General features: G+C 33.4%; 1 protein-coding gene across 1 annotated transcript; it reads left to right on the forward strand.

Moving 5' to 3' along the window:
- The first annotated feature begins 680 nt into the window (after window positions 1-680).
- LOC143231381 (uncharacterized) lies at window positions 681-12,256 on the forward strand. The gene is made up of 4 exons (XM_076465926.1): window positions 681-1,172; window positions 1,391-1,467; window positions 1,595-2,028; window positions 12,147-12,256. The coding sequence occupies exons 1-4, from the start codon at window positions 681-683 to the stop codon at window positions 12,254-12,256; spliced, it is 1,113 nt and encodes a 370-aa protein (XP_076322041.1).
- The last annotated feature ends 3,847 nt before the right edge of the window (window positions 12,257-16,103 follow it).

Consider the following 16,103-nt stretch of genomic DNA (forward strand, 5'->3'; position numbering starts at 1 on the left):
TGATATAATATATATTAATTTTTTCTTTAACATACTATTTGTTTTATTTTACATGAATTTATCTGACTTCTTATCTAAAACTTCAAAACTTTATATTTTGCTTAATGTAAATATCAGTAAAAATATACTTCCATAATATTGTCAGCTTTTTAGAAATAAACAATGTTTCTTATAATTCATTTACTGCTGCTTAAAAATTATATGTATATAACTCATTGTTCGTTTAAGTTAATTGGGTGTTCGTTTTGATCTTTAATCTTCAGTATTATTCTATAAATAAAATTTGATCTGTTAACTTCATCTATTGGATATATTTCGTCAATTTTAATTGAACTTCCAGGTGGATTTAAAGAAATATTAAATATCGCTTAACTCGTTACTATATAATACTCCATTGATAACACCATGATGAATATATTTGTCTTTACAGCTCTAGATATTTAGTTATAAAGATTGTCTTTTCTACTCTCGATCAGAATTAATATTTTTTTCAAATCTTATATCGTAGAGCTTTTCTTCAGATAAGTCAATTTGATAATTTTATCATAAACCTTGAAGTTGTAAATTTAACTGAAAGGCCCTGAAAGGTTTCTGGTGTGTCAACGATAGTCATAGTTCTAAAACTTAGTGGAAAACCATTTGACATTGGCATTATTCAAACTTATGCTCCAACTGCAGACATGGTCATGACAGAAATTGAAAGATTTTATGAAGACATTGAAAAGACAATGAAACAGCTAAAATCACAAGATATTAAGATCATTATGGGAAACTTCAATGCAAAGGTTGGAAAGAACAAAATAGACAAAACAGTGGGACCATTTGGAATCGGAGAGCTAAATGAAAGAGGAGAGAGACTTTTTGATTGGTGCAAAGAGCATGACATCGCTGTAATGAATACTTGGTTCAAGAATCATCCAAGAAGATGTTGGACATGGAAAAGCCCTGGAGACAGAGTGAGAAACCAAATTGACTTCATCTTGATGAAAAGACGATACCGTAACTCCATAACATCATGCAAATCTATGCCAGGTGCAGACTGCAGCAGTGATAACATCCCAGTCGTAGCAACCATGGTAGTCAAACTGAAAAAGTTAAAGAAATCCAAAAAAGAACCAAGACTACAACTGAATCTTCTAGAAGAAGACGAAAAGCTGAAGAAGAAATACATCGTATGTGTGAAGAATAAATTTGATATCCTTGACAGTTTGAATACTGCTGAAGAAAAATGGCAAAAAATGAAAGAAAGCATCCACGAAGCTGCTAAAGATCATATTCCTACTGCCAGAAAAAGAGTAAACAAAAAATGGATTACTCCAGAAATCCTTAATCTAATGGAGGAGAGAAGAAAAACTAAACCTAATAAGGAAAAATACCAAAAAATAAATAGACTTGTGAAGAAAAAAATGCAATGTTGCCAAAGAAGAATGGATTAACACCCAGTGTACAGAGATTGAAAATAACAAGGTAAAAGACAGCAAATATATGCATAAGAAAATTAGTGAAGTGACAGGAAAGACTCCATCAGCGAAAACAGGATGCTTAAAATCTAAGAATGGAGAAATCTTGATGGATAAAAAGATATACTTAACAGATGGTCAGAATATATTGGGGAACTATATAACGACAACAGAAGCCCAACCCCACATATAGAAATAGACACAGAAGGCCTTCCAATTATGCCTGATGAAGTGGAACATGCAATGAAGAAGATACATAAAGGCAAAGCATCTGGTCCAGACGACATACCCATTGAACTTTTATTAGCCCTAAAAGAAGTGGGAATCCAGGAAGTGACAAAACTACTGAACACTATTTATGACACGGGTGAAATACCGGAAGACTTTAAAAAATCAGTCTTTATTGCATTGCCGATAAAGCCCGGAACAACTGACTGTGAACAGCACAGGATAATTAGTCTAATGAGTCATCTTACCAAGGTTCTTTTAAGAGTGCTCATGTCTAGAATGAGGAATAAGATAAGACCAGAGATTTCTGATACTCAGTTTGGATTTATAGCCGATAAAGGCACTAGAAATGCAATTTTCGCTCTAAACATGCTCATGGAAAGATCACTGTATGTACAAAAGGATTTATATCTATGTTTTATCGATTTTTCTAAAGCCTTTGACAAAGTGAGACATGGTGACCTATTTGACATGTTGTCAGACCTGAACATCGATGCTAAAGATCTAAGAATCCTTAGAAACCTTTACTGGCAGCAAATGGCAGCTATCAAAATTGAAAATGAATTGAGTGAATATAGACCAATTGAAAGAGGGGTGAGGCAGGGATGTGTATTTTCACCAGATCTTTTTAACTTATACAGCGAAATAATCCTACGAAGCATCAATGAACATCAGGGAGTCAAAGTAGGCAGATGAAATATCAACAACTTGCGCTACGCTGATGACACAGTCCTTATTGCGGACTCCGAACGAAATCTACAGACTCTCCTCACAACGACAGTAGACGAGAGTGAAGAAAAAGGCTAGCAGCTAAACGCAAAGAAAACAGAGTGCTTGGTTATCTCAAAACAATCAATTACACCCACATGTAGCATAACCGGCAAGGACGTGAGAATAAAACAAGTCGAAAGCTTCAAATATCTTGGATATACTATAACATCAAATGCAAAGAGTGACACAGAAATAAAGAAAATAATTGCAATGTCCAAGGATACTTTCTATAAAATGAAGTCCATATTCATAAACAGGAACATAACAAATGTCACTAAAATTAACACCTTGAAATCATATGTATGGTCTGTTCTCTTATATGGCTGTGAGAGCTGGACACTGAACAAAGATACAGAGAAGAGATTAGAAGCTGCTGAAATGTGGTTCCTTAGAAGGATGCTAAAAATATCATGGACTGAAAGAAAAACAAATGTGGAAGTCATGGAACTGGCAGGATACAAAAGGTCCCTCATGAAAACTATGAGAAAGAGACAAATGGAATTTCTAGGACACATCTGTAGAAAGAATGGGATAGAGAAACAGATGCTACGTGGAAAAATAGAAGGGAGGAAAAGCAGAGGGTGTCAAAGAACTAAATATATCGACAGCCTCAATAACTATGTCACCAAGAACTCAATGAGCAACATTGAGTTGATAAGGAGGATTGACAACAGAGAAGTCTGGCATGCCATGGTCGTCGATGTCTGCCGTAGATTTGACACATGAAGAAGAAGAAGAAGAATCGTAGAGCTTTTCTTCAGATAAGTCAATTTGATAATTTTATCATAAACCTTGAAGTTGTAAATTTAACAACAAATTTTGGAAAAAGATCATTTACATTTAACAAATAACTAACATTTTTATCTCAATTAGAGTATAATTCATACTTTAACTTGTCACTTTTCCAATTATTTCCATCATAATATTTAAATGTACATTTTCATTAATTTTGTTCCATGATCTCACAATGAAACAAATATAATCTACATTAGTTAAATCGGTAGAAGTTTTAAGTTCTAATGTAAACCTTTCAAATGCTCACTACCTTTAAGATGTAACACTATTAGTCTTGTTATAATACATAATTTACAACGCTAAAATAATGGGTTCGATTCCATTCGTTTGACACAGCAGATAGTCCAATGTGGCTTTGCTAAAAGAAGAATAAAAATTAATACATAAATCTCTTTAAAATCACTCGATGTTTAAATGAATGTATGTAACACTTCATAAAGACTACGATCAGCATTTGTTATATATATATATGTTATAGAATAATATTTGCATTTTACTCACACATTTTTTGCAGAAGGCTCCAGTTATACCTAATTTATTATTCACTTTATCTGAAATATTGTTCTATTTAGTTTTATATTATATTTTTAGAAACCTATACATTTTAAGGACTAGAATATTCAAAGAAATTATATTTTGGATCATTGTAATAAAAAACTAACTGAGTTCCAGGTCCTTTACTTTTATCTAAGTTAACAATTCCACATTCAAATGATTTTATTTTCTTAGTTAATAAATCAGTATGGTAAACACCTCGAAAATATTTTTCATTTTTCATTATTTTCTTTATTCCTTCATTACTCAACACGATAATTCTGAATTTTGAGTTATTTCTTTCTCATTTTTTTACAACTACATTCTTTAGGAAATCCAGACCCACTGATTTTATCAGTGATTTTATCCATTATATTTTTCACATCCCAAGTACTCAACCTGGTAAAAAGTCATCATTTTGTTTTACATGTGTTTTTGATATTGTAATCATCTTTCCATTTTTATGCGAATTTGTGTTTTTGTTTAAAATATTTAATGATTAGACTTTTTAAATTTATCCATTTAAATGAAACAGATTCTTGATTTTCTTATGCTGCTTTTAATTTACTTTTTGTCCATCACTGAAACACAAGCTTGTTTAATATAACTCATTTAATATTCATTAAAAACCTTTTGTAATAATTTTCTTTAGTATAATTTGTTATATTTCTTTCCTTAAGTAGTGCATGTCATAATTCAACGATATGATTATGTAAATTTTACTCATGTTTCCTGTTATTAGTTATTAGTTAGTTTTTCTAAATTGTTGAATAATTCTTTACCACTTACTTTTATAATTTGAGATTTTCCTATCAATTTTTAAATTTATTTTTCGATATATAATTTAATATGAATTATTGTTTTTCATTTACATTTATAAATTGTTCTAGGTTAGGTGGTTAGGACGCTCGACTCATACTCTGAGGGCCGATGGCTGTAATTCTCATACCACCAAACATGCTTGCCCTTTCAACCATGAGGGCATTATAAAGTAACTAACAATCCCACTATTTGTTGGTGAAACAGTAGTCCTATAGTTAGTAGTAGGTGGTGTTGACTAGCTGCCTTCCCTCCAGTTTTACGCTGTTAAATCATGAATGACTAATGCAGATAGCCCTTGTGTAACTTTTCGCGACAATTAAAAAAATGTAGAACAAATTTACTAACATATATTTCTCGCTCTTTGGTAGGATCCGACATGGCCAGGAGGGTTAAGGCGTATGACTCGTAATCCGAGGATCGCGGGTTCGCATCCCCGTCGCGCCAAACATGCTCGCCCTTTCAGCCGTGGGGGCGTTATAATGTGACAGCCAATCCCACTATTCGTTGGTAAAAGAGTAGCCCAAGAGTTGGCGGTGGGTGGTGATGATTAGCTGCCTTCCATCTCGTCTTACACTACTAAATAAGGGACGACTAGCACAGATAGCCCTCGAGTAGCTTTGCGCGAAATTCAAAAAACAAACAAACAAAACATCTCTTTGATATGATTTTTTATTTTTAGACATTTATTTCTCTTTTCATCTATTTTTTTGTAAACTTAGCAGTTGCTTTAACTTTTTACCAATCAAAGAGTTACTTACTCTACATACTTTTTCAATCATTTCTTCTAATTAACTAATTCTGCATACTCTTGTTGCTCTAAGAAAGAAACACCTAATCCTTTATTTAAATCAATTCTACGTGCTTTTGGTTCTTCGACAGCTGTTTACGCCCAATGAGATTTGAATTGTTGCAATGTAATGTTACGAATTGCACCTTCTAATGCTTTCAATTCTCTCCTCATTTCTTGAACGTCTTCTAGAGGAATTGCTTGAGATTCTAATTTTTGAATTATTATTTTATAAAACTTTGTTATTATTTCTTCGTATCTTACTTTATCTGAATTGATTGCTTGTTTGAAACTAAGCACAAAGCTACAAAATGGGCCATCTATGCCACCACGTGTTTCGAAACCCGGTTTATAGCGTTGGGAATCCGCAGACCTGTCGCTGTGCCACTGGAGGGCGCTTTATCTCATGCTCATTTTTGTGGTTTTGTTTAGTTTTGATAAATTTATGATGAACATGTAATTAAAAGCGTCTAACTTATAGTCAAATAAATTATAGTGATTAAAGATTACACAGAACCAGAGGAGTTTGAATATCCTAATTGAAATCTAGACATTAATTTAGTGTAATGTGTTTTCGTATAGCAAAGCCACAACAGAGAATCGAACGCCTGATTTTAGTGTTGTAAATCCGAAGACTTACCGCTGTCCCAGCGGGTGTCCATTTTAATTGTTGGTCTATTTGATTCTGGGAAAACAAATTTGGTGTTACACCTAATCTATGATCAATTAAACTCTGATAATCTTACTTATGTGTAAAAAAATATAGAATAACCTAATTAATTAAATTACAGGAGAAGTACTTATATGTAAAAATTAAAAAGAACCTAAATCTTAAAAGGTGACATACAGTCATAGAATTATATGACAAATGTAAGAAAGAAACTTTATTCTGTAATAATAGATTATATAGCGTAGACTCAGTGAACAAAAATCTTGTTTTTTATGATTGCTTAACTGAAAAGAAATTACTTTTTTATCAGAGGAAGAAATAAAAGTTTATAAATATTTATATACCAGTCTTACTATTCAACTCCAGTTGCTAGTAGAAGGAACTGTAATTACTTTATCGTTTTTCATACTTTAAGACAGAGAAATAAAACATATCTATGTTATTTAGTAAACATATAACTATATAAACGTTTCTTTAGTTAACCAGTCAGATTGTATTTTTTAAAAAATAACTAACTTAATTTATGTTTATTTAATTGTAAGTTAATATTTTGACACATGTAAGCATAAAAACGACGACCACATGAAAGTCTGTGTATTTATCAAATTCATCCCTACATTTTTAAAACAGATAAGCAGAGAAAGGTATGCGTGTTTTACAAGAAGGTAGATCTATCCTTTACAGTGGACAAAAGTCTGTATAGTTAACAATTAGATGAATAAATTTATTAAGCCAGATGAAAGTATTTGTATATAATAACAAACTGAACCCACCTTTTAAACCAACTGTGTGTATTTAACAAGTAAGTGAATCCATCATTTAAATTGGATGAAAGTCTGTGTATTTAACAATAACATGAAAACCACATTCAATACAAATGTGAATCCACCCTTTAAAGCAGACGTAATATGTGTATTTAACAAAAATGTGAGCCACTCTTTAATGCAGGTGAAAATCTGTTTATTTCACAAGTAGGTAAATAAATCCACTCTTTAAACCAGACGAAAGTCAATGTACTTAACAAGTAGTTAATGCCATCCTTTAAAACAAATAACTATATGACTGTATGTGTATGTAACAAGCTATTAGGTGTATCATTCAAAATAAATTATGCCGACAGTACTTTTCGAATATCCTTCATTTGTTTAATGTATTTTTAGAAATGATATTTATTCATTAACAGTATAGAACAGAACACATTTATTTTAAATTACAATTTCACCACCAAAATGGCCCGGCATGGCCAGGTGGGTTAAGGCGTTCGACTCGTAATCTGAGGGTCGCGGGTTCGAATCCCCATCACACCAAACATACTCGCCCTTTCAGCCGTGGGGTTGTTATAATGTGATGGTCAATCCTAATATTCGTTTGTAAAAAAGTAGCCCAAGAGTTGGCAGTGGGTGGTGATGACTAGCTGCCTTCCCTCTAGTCTTATTACACTACTAAATTAAGGACGGCTAGCACAGATAGCCCTCATGTAGCCTTTCGCGAAATTCAAAACCAAACAAACAAACACCACCAAAATTTGCGCTTTTGGTCATATTAATGGAACAACATGATTTCAAAAACATTGGTCATGTATCAGAAACATAAAGTTGTTTTTTGTGTTGTTTTTTTACAACAGTTGTAATGAGCTTGAATCTCTCAACTCTAGTTACTTCTATTCGTGTTTGCTCAAGGTGAATTTATACGTATAACTTGTTTACTAACCTGTATGATAGTCAAGTTGCAAAAATTTGAAAAAAGACATTGAAAACTTTTCAATTTTAGTGCGATTAAAGACTTTAACAGGCTTTACAACATCAGCAATTTCTTAATTTCATTTAAACAATGTAGTTAATATTGTCTCAGATCTGTCATTACGAATAAAGTGTGGAAAAGGATAGCCCCTTTATAGTGTTTGCTGTTGGGTAATTCAAACCGTCTTTCAACTCCGTAAAAATATCAATTTATCACCAGAAAATAGCTGGGTTGGCTATAATCAATGGTCTCTAAAAGCACAGTTCACGAGGTTCGGAAGGAGTGATTAAGCACGTGGAGCTGCAGGTAAAACGGGAAGTTTATTGTGTTTTGCTAAAGGTAACAACCTTCACGACCACAGGGATATTTACAGCCGAACTTAAGGCTGTAGGCGAATTCATTTTTAGTTCTTTTTTCTGTTTGTTAAATTATAGTATATTCTATAATTCTTTGAATTTGAAGCATTCGTCATTATTTATTTGTGTTTGATAGAAACATTATCCTTAACAGCCTAATAATTCTTTTAACACTGAAGTAACACTAATAACAATATTATAACTCTGTAAAACATATTTTATCACGGATTTCACTGGGATAAGGGATAAAAAACAAACCCTACGTTTTACTGTTGTTTATACATCTTTATGAAGCATACAGACACCAAGAACAGAATAGTAGGTAAGCAGACAAGTACTAAAACGTTGTACGTTTATGACCATGGTGAGAGAACTAATAAGAATCGTTTTAAATGGTGTTGAGATGCCTAATTGATTAAAGTAAGTTCATTTTGCTAAGCCTAATTAATAGCACATTCAGTTTTGTGATAAAAAGTATGAAATTAAAAATATTGTGGTATATAATTTCAATAAATCAGTTTATCTATTTATACTGCAAGTTGTTGATCTTTGAAGTAGGTTTGGTTTGTTTCGAATTTCGTGCAAAGCTACACGAGGGCTAGTTCTACGCTAGCCGTTCCTAATTTAGCAATGTAAGATAAGAGAAAAGGCAGCTAGTCATCATTACACACAGCCAACTATTGGGCTACTCTTTTAACAACGAATAGTAGGATTGACCGTAACATTATAACACCCCCACGGCTGAAAGGGCGAGTATGTTTGGTGTGACGGGGATTCAAACCCGCGACCCTCAGATTACGAGTCGAACGCCTTAACCCACCTGGCCATGCCGGGCCGGTTTGAAGTAGGAAAACCAACTGCTTGAATTAATGATTAGACGCTGTTTTAATCCACTTTAGTATTTCTTTATTACAAAAAAAAATACTACAATATTCAGTGTGCCTCAAAATGCATACATCAATAAGATGATTGAGTAACATTTTGTATAATATGAGATAACAACAAAATTCAAAACAAAATATTTTCTGAACACTTGTATTATTCTATGTAATTAATGAACTTCTATATGTCTTCCATCATTAGTTAAAATCAGATTCTGAGAACACATTTTTCAACACAACCGTCGGGATAGGTAAGACAACATCATAGATATGAAGTTTCAGTTTCTGAAGATTTCTTGATTTGTTATGGTAGACTTCTCTTTTCAAAAAGTCAGAAAGGTAAAAATCCAAAGGAATGAATTCTGAGAAATGTTCATTTGACTACATTACACTGTCAGTTCTAAAATCTGCTATAAAACACATTCATAAATAATAATTATAAATAATGTGAAGAATAACAGTAATAATGAACTTCAATAACACTTACAAGCATTCACAAGCTATTGGTCAGGCATGGTCAGGTGGTTAGGGGTGCTCGACTCTTAATCTTAGGATTGCCAATTCGAATCCCCATCACACCAAACATCCTCGCTGTTTCAGCTGTAGGGACATTATAATGTTTCGGACAATCCTATTATTTGTTGGTAAAAGAGTAGTCTAAAAGTTAGCGGTGGGTCGCGATGACTAGGTGCCTTCTCTCTAAGTATTACACTGTTAAATTAGGGACTCCTAGCACAGATAGTCTTCGGGTAGGCTTGCACGAAATTCAACAAAACGAAAAAAAGTCTGAAGATATTTTGTTGTTATCTCAAATAATAAAAGCGTTGTTGAACTTTTTTCAGTTATATATTAATTTTGAGACAGTCTGTGTATATATGAAACATCGTTGTTTAAGCACCATAGAACATCAAAGTGTTTTGTCTGTTTGGCTAACGTTTCGCAAAATACAAAATGGTTCAGATGTTGTGACGTCTATATCAGAAGTTTGAGTTTTACCTATGAATTATATTACAGAAAATACTGAGTCATTTACAGCCATATGATCTTATAATCAAACTAAAATAACAGAACTTGCAATACAGTTACATATGTATCTCCAATTGGACAAGAACAATTTTTTCCGGAGTTGATAAGCAACTTATTTATATCCTGAATTAATAAGAATTTTAACCTTAGCATCTGAATTTTTCTTTTTTAACTCGACGAAAACATTATAAAAACACAGGTTTTGTAATCCACGCTCTGGTCTTCAACCTATACATGTCTACTACTGAGCCGAAAGAAAAAGAAAATTAAAAATGCGGAAAAGATATTACGGAAGACACCGGAAAACAAGCAAAAGGGACTTGGTGCAGGACTACCAGCTGAGAGAGCGGCAAACAAAAAAAAACTTGTGAATAGGGACACGATATATTTATTTGGCAGCAAGGTGGCGCCCCATGACAGCCGAATTTATCAACTCCCCACCAGGGGGCGTCTTTCACGCTGAGAATTTTTCTGCGATGCGAAGAGTTGAATAATTCTGAATGGCCTTGAAAGGGGCCTTTAATCAGATGGGGCCAGGTTGTAAGTATAAACTGTTTTGGTTCACACAACCCTTGTTTTTTAAAATCATATACATTTTCTGAGCGGAAATGTTAAGTTACTTTATTTCCATATACAGAGAAAACTACCTGAGACTCAAAAAACCAGATGTTTTTTTATTTTTTTAATAAAAGTTGCATTTGTCCATTTTATACGTACAGACATAAATTACGGTTAACAGTAATCGCCTGCTTTTGTGATGGTTTCATACAAATTATTTGAAAATAATGTTTGCATTTCTCGTAAAAAATAAATGAAAACGAACAAGATGATCATGGGCAAAGCGTAGCTCACTGGTTAGTGTTCCCAGACTGTGAATCAGAAGTTCATGGTTTGTTTCCACAAACCGCAAAAGTATGCTCCTCACTTTGAAGCCAAGCTTACATGAAAATACTTAAGGTAAGTTCTCCCTATTCTGTAATACAAGAATTGACGGTGAATGTTCTTCGATAGCTGCCTTTCTTGTAGCCTATATACATAAAATTGAGGACGGCTATACACAAATTGCCCTTTATGTTGGTTTGCACGAATATTCCAAACAAGAAAAGACAAAAAAATTCAGGGCAGTCCTAACTGCAGAAAGCCCATGGATTAAAAAATAATGTTAGCATTCTATAGAAAAAATTGAATTTCTGTTCCTTCCAAAAAAGAAGCGTTTTTATTTCACTACATGAATATGTAATTAGGAGAATACGTGTTTAGAAATATAGATGTATATATGTATACTATAAACAGTTAAAAAAGGTCAAGGCTGGTTTATGGCTAACAAAATAACATTATCCTCGCACGATGCAAAATGGTGTGACTAAATAAAAATAAACAACAAAACCTGTTGTTACGCTACATCTCCGAAAATAAGCGTGTATGTGTTTTTTATAGCAAAGACATATCGGGCTATCTGTTGAGCCCACCGAGAGGAATCGAACCCTTGATTTTTGCGTTGTGAATCCGTAGACTTACCGCTGTACCAGCGTGGGGTCTGAAAATAAGATAAAATATAGAAAGGTCGACAGAAATCATCTCAGTCTTGCAAATATACCTTATTTAATGAAGCCTGGCCTTCTAGCAATAAATATAGAAAAACTTATAAATACTGTAGGTTCACGTTTGTTATGACTATTCTGCATAGAAATTAAATAGCTTTGATCTACCTATCAAGGAAAACTCGGACGATTACAACGAGATTATGCTGAAGCGAATTTTGTGCGCAAATTACGTTTTATGTCAACACAGATCGTATTGCATCATGTGCCCAAGTTTTTAATAAATAAAGGAAACCAACTGTCGAAGGCACTAACAAAACACTACTGCGTTTTTGATGACAACGAGTTTCCAAATAATACATGAAATATGAAAAGAAGTGATGAAAAGTTTCGCGGTTATAATCGTTTACAGAAAGAACAAATGGTTTTGTTTGATTCCACGTGAAATGTTTACCCAATTATAGGTTTTATTGTTTTCCCGTATACACCCATGTATATCGGCTTAACCGCTATACAGTTATATTTATTCGTTTAGCTGGGGACCTATTAGAAACAGAACTCACGATGCAGCAGAAACAACAGCTTAACAATGGGAGCCCTAAAAGATTTTCACGACGCGATATGCAGAAATATAGACCAGAATGAAATACAAAAGAAGTACTGGGCACTGTAAAATATGTTACTGATTACATATAGAGTTCTCACATCTGTTGTTAAGTTTTTGTCCATATTCATTAAACCTGATCGCCATCTTATGTATACAATGGGCTAAGCGTCCGGGTTAGACGGATCTACGGTTCAAGTACAACTGTTCCTAATTTCGGACTAGGGCCCTAAGGAAAAGCAACTAGTCGGCAACATGAAACGGTTTCTCTTTAACTCTTATAATACACTCACAGTATTATCAGTTCAGGCACTGATATTTCAATCCGATAATTTAACTACTAGGCCACGTTCAGGTCTGAAGTAAAGGGACTATTAGATGTCTTAGCGATTAATTTGCATTATATTAATTTTCATTTACTTGTACTTCAAATTAAATTGGGCCCAGCATGGCCAAGTGAGTTAAGGCGTTTGACTCATTATCTGAGGGTCGAGGGTTCGAATCCCCGTCACATCAAATATGCTCGCCCTTTCAGCCGTCGGGGCGTTATAATGTTACGGTCAATCCCACTATTCGTAAGTAAAAGAGTAGCCTAAGAGTTGGCGGTAGGTGGTGATGACTAGCTGCCTTTCCTCTAGTCTTACACTGCTAAACTAGATACGGCTAGCGCAGATAGCCCTCTTGTAGTTTTGTAGTTTAGTTGAGGACAGAGCAGTTTTTGATAGTTTACAAAATCCTGATACTCAAAACTTTGCAGAAGGGAAAAATTTACGTTGCTAGTAAAGTAATTAAACAGTCTACAGAATTTACACGCATGATTGCCTTGTTTTCTGCTGTGAATATATTGCTAAATTGCGACGGCTTCAGCATACTTTAATCACGACAAAAACTATATTTTATTTTTCACTACGTAACAATAACCTGCTATATTTTCTGTAATCACTAAATTCTTACTGGATATGTGTTTTCAGCATTTTTGCGAACGGAGTGAAACTACGTATTGCAGTAAAGCTAGTCTTGGATTGTAGTCTATTTTATGAAGACAGAGTTTACATGAGCGCCATCTGTAGATTGGGTTTTAAGCTAGGATGCTCGTGGACTTGTTAAAAATAAATTGAATGTACTAACTAATTAAACAGTCTGCCCCCAGTGATGTCGAGAAACCCACTTGTTGAGAAATTTATATGCAAAAACGGCTTGTTTGGGTTGAGAAAATATTTTATCAACTCCCTATCAATTAATTTAAAACATTTCTTTACTGTGTCGAAACCTACAAAACTGAAGTACAAATAAAACATTCAAGAAAACTTGAGAAATGTTACTTTTTAATCTTCAAACTGTTTTTCTCCTACTTAATCCTTAAAACCTGAAATCCAGATAAAATCTTTAATAAAAGTACTCTTTTTTTTCTCCCTTTTCAAAGTACTACATAAAAAAGTTGAGATGTTTCTCATGATTTATTCTCGACAGATTAAAATCACTTCATTAATAATTATCTGCACTAGAATTTACAGATGGTTTAAACAAGGCAAACAAGAAATTAAATTTAACTATAAATTTTAAGAATGCTCTCCACTCATTAATCCGAGGGTCGAGGGTTCGAGCCCCCGTCACACCAAACTTGCTCGCACTTTTAACCGTGGTGGCGTTACAAAGTAACGATCAATCGCACTATTCCTTGATAAAAGATTAACCCAAGAGTTGGCAGTGGATTGTGATGACTAGCTGCCTTCCTTCTAGTCTTACACTGCAAAATTAGGGATGGCTAGTGCAGATATCCCTCGTGTAGCTTTGCGCGAAATTCAAAAATCAAAATCCATTATTCTACAGAGCTCAGTGCTCTAAAACTATCCTTTTAACGCAATAATTACATTGTTCCCGTGCAACTTTTATTGCTTTGGCAGCCTTTTTCTTCCTTTTTTTTTTTTTTTACGTCGTTGAAACAATACCTATAAAAAATCTAACAATGATGGGTGTGAAGCTGAGGAGATTCATTTTCCTAGGTGTGAAGGTCATGCTTCTCCATAATATCCAGCCACTGTAAAAGCTAAGCCCTCCTGAAACATGGCATCTTTAACAAAGAAGATTACAAAAATTCTCTCTGTTTGTGAACAAACGTTTCTACAGGCTGCTGATATATCAAAATTAAAGTCGCATTTAATTATTGTTCCCTGACATTTTGAAACGTTTTAGCACACCATATACGTGTCAACGACAACTTATATGGGCAGTGAAGTTTCTGTCACAGAGGAATGGTAATACCTGCTTCTAATACTACAATACATGGTCAGTCATACGGTGAACGTACATGCGTACAAAACACATCTCTTATCCACAAAGATCCAAGGATGACTAAACGACTCTGTGCTGCCTGTACTTCCGTTACTAAGAAACACACTAGTTTCAATAGAAAATGTTAATCTGTGTGTTTATTGTTCCCAACACAGACGACAGGTCTTTGGATTTTCAGTCTTAAGGATCAGTATCAAAATAGACGTATTTTATTACTAGAGTAAAACTTAAAAGGTATAGTTACACAAGCCTGCGAATTTAAACTTCATAAAAGTTGTTTTTGGTTTTAATGAAGGATTTTTCCTAATTTAGCTACGCAGGTGTCTAATATAATATTCATTTTTTAAAATAACGTGAGGACTTTTTTTTTTAATTTGGAAGAAAATAACTCTTACTTAGATCAAATTATTACGTTTGTTATGTTTCGGTTCTAGAACGACCGATAAGACTCTCACGTCGTGATTGGTCTAGAGAAATCTATAGCCAGTAATTGTCAACACTTTAAACATAACAAATATAGCACGATTTCAATGAAAATGACTCATTTGTATAAAAGTACATGTGAAGTTTTGTGAAAACTCTATACGTGATGGAGAAAAATATATATCATTTTGGGATTTAGTGTATGGGAATCACTGTAGAACGTGAAAATTTCAAGACAATAAAACTATCCCAAGCCTATATTATTATTTAGTTCCATAATTATATGTTGGAATTAGATTTTTGACAGTTTGTCAGTTAAAAACGCGTCATCTTGTAGAATTCAATTAATTTGCTATCAAAAAAGTTATAAGAAAAATCTTTATATTAAAATAAATATGTTGCTTAGACCATAAGTTATTTTAACGTCTTTCAAACATTTTGATTTTTACCATAAGTTATATATATATATGATGTGTAAAATATATGTGTGATTTGTAAAATAGCTTAAACAACTGTTGTACAAATCACAGAATTTGCACGAAATCAACTATGAAAGTTTAAAAAAAAATGAAAACTGTTTCTAAGAACTTCTCTCCTAAAACAAACACCAACGAAAACAACCTATAGCGTTCTGTGACATAGCCTGACCAACAGACAAACAGTATCTGAAGTGACACGAATCATCGATCTTCAAATATTGTTTTCACAGCTAAAGATAAAGAAACACCTCCCCCCAAAAAAAAAAGTGAGAAACGCGCTCTTCTGTTGTCTATTTCTCTGTTTCTATCACATACAAAAAATTTAAAAACTTAACGAAATAGTTCTGTTTCTCTCTCTATCAGAAACAAGAAACCTAAGCAATGTGACTGAAGAAAACAGTTTCGTTTTCCCACCGTTTAAGTTAAAACAAATTTAAGCATAAAACTGTTGTCGCAGCTTTTAAATTGGAAGAAAATTATGGAACGTATACACGAGAAAAAGTTACTCTCTCACCAGAGACATCAAAGTTTCGTAGTAACTGTATAAAGTCGGTTAATCGCTCTAATAGACTTGTAATTATTACGTCTTGTTCATTTTACACTTATCGATATCAAGGTGTTAGTAATTACACTATCTTCAAAATCTTTCTCTTAGAAAGTTCTGTTTTCTAAAGCAATTTGCAGTATGGTGTGT

This window comes from Tachypleus tridentatus, chromosome 11 (genome assembly GCF_004210375.1).
Source record: "Tachypleus tridentatus isolate NWPU-2018 chromosome 11, ASM421037v1, whole genome shotgun sequence".
NCBI lineage: Eukaryota > Metazoa > Arthropoda > Merostomata > Xiphosura > Limulidae > Tachypleus > Tachypleus tridentatus.

Bases quoted from the DNA above. Each gene is read 5' to 3' on its own strand.
- LOC143231381 (XM_076465926.1), top strand. From the start codon at position 681: ATGGTCATGACAGAAATTGAAAGATTTTATGAAGACATTGAAAAGACA. The intron at 1,173-1,390 runs GTATGTGTGAAG...AAAAATAAATAG, and splicing joins AGCTGAAGAAGAAATACATC to ACTTGTGAAGAAAAAAATGC. The intron at 1,468-1,594 runs GTAAAAGACAGC...TATACTTAACAG, and splicing joins CAGAGATTGAAAATAACAAG to ATGGTCAGAATATATTGGGG.